At 38.3% G+C, this 9691-nt stretch overlaps 1 protein-coding gene across 1 annotated transcript in view; it reads left to right on the top strand.

The window, feature by feature from the left end:
• Window positions 1-9691, top strand: part of LRRC28 (leucine rich repeat containing 28) — a 49651-nt gene that overhangs the window by 20054 nt on the left and 19906 nt on the right. The window contains exon 6 of the mRNA XM_017736680.1: window positions 9499-9691. This exon is cut by the window's right edge and continues 1 nt beyond it. Coding sequence (XP_017592169.1) covers window positions 9499-9691 — 193 coding nt within the window. The remainder of the gene's footprint in view (window positions 1-9498) is intronic.

Genomic DNA, 9691 nt, shown 5'->3' with positions numbered 1-9691 from the left:
AACCTATGTACAGTGATTAGCAATATTAACAGGTAGTTGATTTTACTTGTGCATTAAGCAAATGCAATTTACTAGTAAGGATTGAGTGCTCAGGGAAGCTTGGAGAACAGAGTTATTCAGTCTTTGAGAGGGAACAAACACAAACTGTTAATGCTGTGCAATAGAAAAATTTTATAGTGTATGGATTTACATTTTGACCTTATTGACCAAGTATAATTTAGTTTTCTGCATACCATTGTGAGAGAGTTAAATTACTACTTGTTATTGACATCCTTGTTTTTACTCAGCTGTTCTATTAAATGAATTGGGGCAAAATAAAACGCATCATTTACTGACACTAAATCTAAATGGAAAAAGCCTGTAAAGAGAATGTGTAGAACTCGAGGTATGATGTGAGATTAACCTTCCCGTGGTCCATGTCACACACACAGAGTTTGATACCTGTATTTCAGTTAACTTAATGTTGTTGCAGTGGTATTTATTTAAAATAAAGTCCTGTGTTTTCCTTAGCATTGTCCAAATCTGCATTAAATTGTCATTCTAGATGGAAGGCTTTGATGCCAAGCAAGTACAAGTGTACTCTAGTTGGTAATTATTTAACATTTGAGAGGTTTATGAACTAAGACTACTTATTTGTCTAGGTAAAGGAATGCAATTCAGAATTACTTGAGTGAGGGGGTTGGAATGTAATTGCAAACCTTACTTGTCTACTTTGTGCTGATTTGAAACACTAAACAGCAGAAACTATCACTGATTAAGACAAGGCTTGCAGTTGCTCTCAGCATTTGTAAAATCGGGACAGAGTTAGTGTTGCTTGAAGTCAGATGTCTTCTCTTTTTTTTTACTGATAATCTCAGTTTAAAACTGTTAGTAGTTGGTCCATACCATTTTTCAAGTAGTAACCATGTCATTATAGCAGCTCCTGTCTCCTCAGCTGGTGAATTCTCTGGGCTGCTGAGTTCAGCAGAGACAGCTGGGACAGTGAGGAGGAGCAAGAGAATCTCCTGGTGCTGCTGGATCTATCTGAATCTATCGTTTTCATGTCTATTATAGTGGGAATATTTCCTGTAACATTTAGCCAGTCTGTCCCCAGTAATTACTGTTGCAATTTGTAGTAACTTCCAGTGGCCTGGAAGAAGTCTTATTTTCATAGGACTTGAGATAAGACAGTCCCATCCAGTAGCGTTCATTTAAAAAACAAATACAGAGACTCTACTGCTGTAAACGTGGCTCCAAGCTAAAGATCTCCCTTTGATTCTTTTCCTTATCCCACACAAATTTGTAGTTGCATCTTTTTGTTATAAAGGCCGAATTTGACCCTCAGGGAAGGGTGTTCTGTGGTGCCTCCCAATAGTATAATGAGTGAGCCATAACTCGCCTTGATATAACAGTACTTTCCACTGAAAGACGAAAATTGAACCTGGACCTATTGCTTTTGTTATGCATTTAGTGAAAGAAGAAAACCCCAACTAACCTCAAGAAGAAGAAAGATGTGTCTGTTGTGAGTTGGTTGGAAACAGTTGATAGCAACAGTCACAACAGATTGGTCTTTGTGTGGATTATTTAGACACCAGTGCTGTAACCGGTTAGAAGCCACTAATCTGTGCTTGTCAGAGGCCACTCTGTTGTGTTGATCTCTCTTTCCAAGTTTTTCCTTGGAAGAAGAAAGGAAAAAGCTGTCCTAGAATTTACAGTCAGGTCTAGCCCTGTCTGTGTGGCTTCCTGAGCTGTCCTTAATCTCTCCTTAGGATGCTCCTTTTGTTTGCCTTGATTTCGGTACCGGTTTGTTGTACTCAAGTAGCCATCTTCAGCTGTCCAGCATCGTGAGTTCAAATCATCAACTCTGTCTTTTATGCACAAAGTTTTTCTGGAAGGCTTTTTTCCCCCCCATTTCCATGTATTGATATTAGTGCACAGTGAATGGTAGATGATGTGCAGCAGTAAAGATAGTCAGACATAAACAAAACAAGAGAAATATAACAGGTCTCATGCTTTATTCATGTCACTTTTGTTTATGTTCATATCACCCAGAAAAAGGAAAACAGCTGCTCCTCAAAGGAGAGACAACAGCAAGAAAACTCCTTAAATAAGTGACTTTTTCCTGTAGAATGCTAGCAGATCTTTTCATGCAATATATTTGATAAAGTACCATTCTGACTCTCTATACTTCATTTTGGCTGCTCTATTCAAAACTTGAGTTATCATTTAATAAAACCATAGAGTAATATTAATGCATTAATTTCACATCTCTAGCTTGTTTGTGTAGCAATAGTACCTTGCTGTGGGGCAGTGAAGTAGGCAGAGCACACTAGAACAAAATGAAAGGATAGGTTGTCTTCTGAAAAAACAGACCAACCAAACAAACAAAAAACCCCAAACCAAACCAAGAAAACAGCAAACCTGATCGTTTCATGGCCTTGAGTTACCTTTGTGCATAAACAATTTTTTTCTCTCCCTGTCACTCTTGCCCTTCCTCCCACCTTGTCCACTTTTCTCGTGTATGATAATTTCTGGTATTTTTATCGTCTGATTTATTCTAACAGTTCTCATTGAAACCATCAAATTGTGGACAAAAATGTAATTCCAGACCTGCACTGAGAGGAAATACAGGCTAATAACCACTGTGGATCTGTGCTCTGTGTGTGTGTACGCTGAGGGAAGCACAGAGTGCTGGGCCCATGGCATTCAGACAGCTGCCATTTGTGTTAACTGAAGTTTAATTGTGGTATAAGATGGGGAACCACTGACCTTTAGAAGAGTTTGACTTAATGAGACTCTCATGCCTGATGTCTATTTTCAGCCATTTTTAGCTGACCTAAAATTACTGTTTAGCAAGGTTGGACTTTATGGAGCCACTTTTCTCACCTTTGCTTGTGAATGATGGCACAAAATAAATAAGGATTGGTACTAAGTTTGCATGTGACATTTAGCAAGGTTGAGGAAAAAAAGATTCTATTTCGGTATGTTCAGTAGAAGTATGTATTTTTCACTTGGTTTTGGGCTTTGTCTGCATCTTTAAGTGTTTTGGAGAAGAGTCGATGTAGTTTATGGCTCAAGTAGGTGAAACCAAGAATTGGGAACAGCTTTGAGGGGTGTTACATGACTGCTCATTCACAAAGACTATCCTGCCCCAGAAAAATCTTTTCCCCTGTTCTTTGCAGACAGAATATTTGTGTGAAATGCAGCCATAAGTATTGCTTTGAAATTAAGAGATTGAAGTTTGATCAGCTGAGATAGAGGCTTTCTTCTTCCATAGAATTTTTATGGGTTTGAATTCACTCAGTACCTTATTTAAAAGTGAGTTTTTCATAAAATAGTTGTTGCAGTATCAGAAGATCTCTTCCAGTATCTCTTTTATTTTTTTTTCCCCCCCTTTAAAAAACTAAACAAATGTTAGCCTATATGGGAAAAATTTAAGGAAAATCATCTTCGGGTCTGTTGGACTTGTGAAACAGAACGTTTTTCAAGCTCTCTCACCAACAATACAGAAAAAGAGCTGCATGCAGCAGTGTCAAAATGTAAATGGGATTCAGTTTGCCTGCCTCTTTCATTGTCCTTTAATCTAATGATACCAATTTCAGTTATGGTCAAACTTCCTTGTTTGAAGATGGCACAGGTCTATCTTAAGTGTCGATTTGTGCTAGGAAATTTAATTTTTATAGTCTGTGAAATGTGAGCTGCGTGGTAGGACAGTAAATGTAATGTGATATATAATAGGCTATTTAATTTGTTTTAACCATCTTAAAGTCTATTTAAGTCCTCCTGAGACATCCTGGAGCAGATCTAAAGGAGATCTTTTCCATCAAGCTCTCAGCAATTTAAACTTACACTTCCTGTCTGTTACAATTTTAAATTGATAATAGTATCCACTTCAAATTCATGGCATGTATAGACTTGGATTTCGTTTCTAGTGGGACAGGTAGTTTTGTTAAATGTGGAAGACTTCAAACACTTCTTCCTCACCAGTGCGTGGTTTTACAGGTCTAATAGGGAAATGCATCTTTTGCTCAGGTTCATAGAAGTTGATTAAAACATTATGTCAAGGGTGAAGTAGGGTAGGCACTTTTAGCACCTTCTATTCCTTTCCTGGAGCAACCACCCTTCATTTTAGTTCCTGGGATGGGAGGGATGGCTGGGCTCACAATCACAGCCAGTCCTCACAGTGCTCAATTTTGTAACTGTTGATAAGAAATTGTCACTCTGGTACCACAAGCTGGAAAACATCACTCCATGGTAAACAGCAGAGATTTGTTAGTCCTCAGCTGCGGCCTTGGAACAGAGAGGATCCATCACCTCCTGTTAGAGCTCTTGGGTAGCAGACTGTTAAAGGTTTGTATGATAAAAGCAAGACCATCATTATTGCCTGCAGTTCAAAGGAATATTAACAAACTTCCCTTCTCCTAACAAAATGGTGGCTGTACATAGAAATTGCCTTATTGCCCTTAGGGAGTGAACAAGCATAGCAAGTCCCTCTCTTCCTTCAACTGCTTCAAGCAGAGCCTTGACTTGCAGCACCTTATCATGCTGATTTTCTGTTCTTTTTCTTTCTATTTCTATCCCTTAAGTCTAAAAGTTCTTGCTTTTCCTCCTGTATGACAATTTGGTTCTCTACCATGTTACTACTACTTTAAATACTTGGGTTAACAGCAACCCAAAACCTAATATTATTTTTTACCCAGGTGGAAAATGGAACATCTAAACAAAGTAGACCCTTTGAGGAATACCACCACTAGTAATATTTTCTCCATCCCAGTAATTTACCATGAGATGTGATACTCATGTGTTACCATTAACCAAGAAATTTCATCAAAGAAAGATAAACCAGTATGACTTGATTTACATTTGAGAAGATCTGGGCTCCATTTTCATTCTGCTTTCTGTTTATGTTCTAGTCACTGGTTACTCTTGCGTGCTCTTTCCCCTTAGAACAGTTGTTTTGAGATGCTGAGGAGCACTGAGCTCACATTAACAGGGCTTTTTTGAACACAGGTTCTACATTTCTTCTCCAGCCCTAGGCTGCTATCCCAGAAAATGTCCTATTCATTGAGAATCCTTGTGCCCAGATCTGCAATTTTGATATATAACCCTTTAACCCTTCTTTTTTTTCTTCAGTATTCTGGGATGCAAATTGTTTTAAGCAGCCTCGTTTCATTTTAGTAATGGATGTGGTAATTTGCAGTGCTTTGTCCTTGTTCCCATGAGGTATTCTGTCTCTGTCCTCATACACAGCATTATTCTTACAGGAAAAAACGATGCAAAAAGCTAATTTAATATTTGGTTTGTCCTCCTAATTTCTACTCCTTGTTGACATCAGTTCTTCATTTCTTGCTCTTAATTTCTTGTTGAGAAACCTTTTGTTTGTCTGTGAGTTCCCATTTTCCTGGCCTCCTGGCAGTTTGCATTTAACTTCTGCAGCCTGACCTCTAAGTGCCAGCTCTCTTTGCTGATCAGTCCCTTTTTCCATTCCTTGTAGGTTCTCTACTTTCCCTTAATATCCTGCTTTGAGGTGCATTCTCATGCAGGTAGGTCTGTAGCCCTTTCCTGTCCCCCTTTTTAACTTTACTGGCATATAAGGACTCAGATTTAAAGTAAACCCATGCCTCCCATACACTCAAATCCAACTGTGTATGTGTTTCATATATCTTTGGATGAAATTTTGGTTTATGGCCCATCAGGGAAAGGTGGGATTACTCTTGAAATGTAAAGAAAAACTGTTAGTTATTTTTGGGTCATGCAGCTGGTGAGGCCTGTACCCTAGAAAGATTAAGGAAGTTTGAATTGCTTTTGGCAATTACTGTATGTTGTATAGGCTGCTTATTTCCAGATGGGATTTTTTTTTTTCCTTCACGTAAAACCATGGGAATTAATTTTAAAAACTGGCATTTAAACCATCTGAATCAGAGATTTTTTTTTTTTTCTTTTTTCTTGATGCTACTTATGTTTATACAAACAGTTTTGTTAGAAGGTCAATAATTTTGGACATTCCCTGAAATTCTTTGCAGGTTTCACTTTTTTTTAAAGAAAAATATTAAAGGTATGCTGATGTTTCTTTTTCACTGTGTTGGGGTCAGATCTGTTTGGCAGATTTTTGTTGAAAACTCCAACACACAAGAGGACAGTGCACTTGTCTCTTTTTCAAGTAGTTAGGGAGAGCTCTTACAATGGATGCAAAGGCTGCTTTTTGGAGCTGCAGTGATCTCTTCTGAATCTGCATGTTATCAGGGAAGAAAAGGGGTAAAATCAATTCCACGAGGCTGGCAGCTTTAGAGCACAGCCTGTGTGGGTCTGTGGCACTGCACGGCCCCTCAGAGGCTGGAGGAGGGAAGTTTCTGTGGGGTCAGGGAGTGTTGGATTCCCAGTCTGTCAGCCCCTCGTGTGTGCACTGCAAACACATTGGGACCATATGGCCCTGCAATTGCCCAGCTCCATGTGCCAGCAGCGGTCCCTGCAGATGGACACGGATGAAACACTTGAGTCCATGAACCAGCATGGGAACATCACGTTTGGGTTCTCTCTGCTTCCATAAATCTGTGTCCTTCTGAGCTGGGGGTTAGCAAAGCTACCGAGGAGTTTGGTTTTTTTCTGGCTTCTGATATCGGAATGGAGCTCAGTGCTCTGCCACGTTGATTTTGATAGTGTTAATCCTAGAGCTAATATAAATTGTAAATTACGCTTTTATGAATTTCATTTAAATGTAATTGGAACGCCTCAATATGGTCTAATGGTGATGTGTAATGCTTGTCTCTTTCTTACCCTTGGGGGTGCTGGGAGAATCTGAAAGTCCCTTTGTCAGCTCTTTTTGTTTGCGAATAGCCATTTTCTTTTCTGGATCTGCTGTAAATTTCCAAAGTTCACCTCTGGTGTATCCTAGTGCTTGATGAGGTGACAGCAAGAGAGAGATTTGCAAGTCTTTCATTGTGTTTGTTAGCCAAGGTTTCCTGCAGTATTTATGCTGCAAGACTTTAAAAACAAGGATAATAGTATTTAGTAACTAAAAACTTGAAAAACTTATTAATGGACTGTTTATATATTTTTGTTATTCCCCTTTATTGTTTCCCTTTGCTTTAATGAGATGAAAACCAATTTAGTGTCATTAGTAAATGTCTGAGCATGTTCTTCAAACTGAGCTTTGAGCACTATGGTGGGGAGTCTGGGGGTTATATCTTTAATATGATGGCACTTTATGTTGTTTGGCTTAGTCTTAAACTTCATTGTGGGTCAGTGGGTGTTTGTGTAACATGTGGCACTAGATGTTGAAAGTGGATGTTTACATCTGGTATGCATTGGGAGATTAAGGTAGAGAGGATGAAGTTTTGGGTATGTGTTTTTTGGATGAAGGATAAAGTGAGAATACTTTTATTTCCTCTTAGATTTGAAACATATCATTCTAGCAATGCCTTTGAAACTCTGCCAGCTTTGCCAACCGTAACATTTATGGGATTTTGGACCTAAACTGAACTAGAGAACTGTTTTTAGTGGCGGAGAAGAAGGTTAGTGCATTAAAATAGCTGGGCCTATTGTTGACTGCATGTGGTCAGTGGTTTGGCTGAATGTAGGTGGCTCTTTTCCTGTCACTGTTTTCAAGCATATGGCTTTGTGATGAATATAAAACTCTTTCGACATGAGATCTGCTGCAGTTCTTTTTGCACAGTAGTCTTGTGCTATTTAGTAGTAATTATTTTGCTTTTGTCATTTATTTTCAATCTTGTAGTAAAAAAAACCCTTTTCAAGTAAAGCTTATTATTCTTGTTGACATCAAAGCTAAGAGTGATCATCTGTGTATAGCAGCTGCTTCTGTCAGTAATATTTCTGAAAGGATGCATAAACTGTGTTGTTGAGTCTTTATTGTAGTTAATGCTGGGATTCTTTGCAGTGGGCAGAAACTCCTTCTAAATGTGCACATGTATTTTGCTTAACTATTACTTACGTGAAAATCTCTAATACTGAATTACAACTTCTTTTTCTTTCCTTTTCATGTTTCCGGTCTTGAAAGTAACATTTATAGCAGTTTTTCCCAAGGTGAACTTCTTTTTCCCATTGTGTAGAAAACAGCTTGGGTTAACCTAGTGTTTTGTTTCCTTCTCTGTGTGTAGTATACAAGGTGCAACCTTAGAGCTCAAGGAACAGAATTTTCTAGTTCTTGCTGCAGAGTGTTTAAGGGCACAACAGGTTCTGTTTAACTTTAACAGTGTTGCCCTATTTATATCTTTGTAAAAAATCTGGGTGATAGAGCTGTAAATTGTACAGATTGTGGATTGTGTGGATTGTCTGGTGTTTTCAGTGTAGAACATTCTAGTGAATCTTGTTTTAGCAGCTCTAAGATGTAAGAGCTGGTTTCATTCAGCTGAGACCAAAGTACATTTGGGTCTGCAAGACGCTGAGAACTGCAGCAAGTTTTAGGGGCACTGAGCACTTCATGAGTTGGTTGCATTGCTGTGAAGTATTTAAAAACAAAACAAAACTTGGGGAAAATGTTATGGTTTCCCCTGTTTGAGGAAAATAATATATAGAGTTATCCAGTTTTGAGAGTAACTGTAAAAGAATAACTAAATAAACACTGAGGTCACCTGCAGAGCTGCTTAATATATTTTGAATGTATTTGTCAGTCAGTTCTGCATCCTGTTTCACAGGCCAGACACAAGGAAAAACACTGTTGCACAAGTGAGACTGCTTGTGTGATCATGTCTTACAGGCTTTTAAGAATCTAATTTGTTACCTATGTTAAAAAATTGTACACTACTATTTGAAACACAAAATTTAAAATTCTTGAAATAATAAAAAATAAAATCTCTAGATGCTGTAATTATTACAACTATAGGTTAGAACTTAGTGAAATATCTTCCTACAGTAGAACAATATCATAGGTTATTAAGAAACTTCTTTTCAAATTTAAACTAGACCTTCTGAACTGTATGATGAAGACAGAGCTGTTTTTCCCAAGCATGCTGGGTGAAAGACTGTCACTAAGCAAGAAGTGCTATGCACGTGTTTGTAACTCTTGTTGCAAGAGAATCTTAAGTAGTCACTCATTTCATCCTCAATGTTTAAAAAAATTAATTCCATTTGATTTTCCAGAGTTTGGGGTTGTGTAAAACACCCTCAATATCAGCAAGCTTTGTAATGTGTTTTTGTTTGCATTTTAGTTTGGGTTGGATTTTTTTTTCCCTCGTTCTGATTTAGGACTAGGAAAATGCTTGATATTTTGACAGTAGTAATTGTCACAATTCAGGAATGCTCTCTGAAAGATCTCATACTTGACCATACTGATAAAGGTTCCTAACTGATACTAAAAATTTCCATCATCTTCATATTCCAAATCTTTTTGATGTATGAAGATGATGCAGATTATATCAGTATCAGTTCTCAACATGGATTGATAGAACAGTATCATAAGAGAAAAGCAGCACTGCTGATGAATTTTGGTTTTAATTTATGTGAGGGTTTTTTTTGAGATGTTATTTGTGAAAATAGTTATCATTCTTAACTCCTGTTGTGCAGAGGTTGGAGACCTGCGGGAGCTGCAGACTCTGGACATCTCCACGAACCGCCTGATGACGTTACCCGAGAGGCTGCACATGTGCCTTTCGCTGCAGTATCTGACTGCAGACAGGAACCACCTGTGGTCTGTGCCCCGCCACCTGTGCCAGCTGCCCTGCCTCAACGAGCTCTCCATGGCTGGCAACCGCCTGGC

The sequence above is a fragment of the Corvus brachyrhynchos genome, unplaced genomic scaffold (genome assembly GCF_000691975.1).
Source record: "Corvus brachyrhynchos isolate BGI_N302 unplaced genomic scaffold, ASM69197v1 scaffold200, whole genome shotgun sequence".
NCBI classification, from domain to species: Eukaryota; Metazoa; Chordata; class Aves; order Passeriformes; family Corvidae; genus Corvus; species Corvus brachyrhynchos.
The sequence above is the reverse complement of the archived record's forward strand: the minus strand, read 5'-3'. Positions and strand labels throughout refer to the sequence as shown.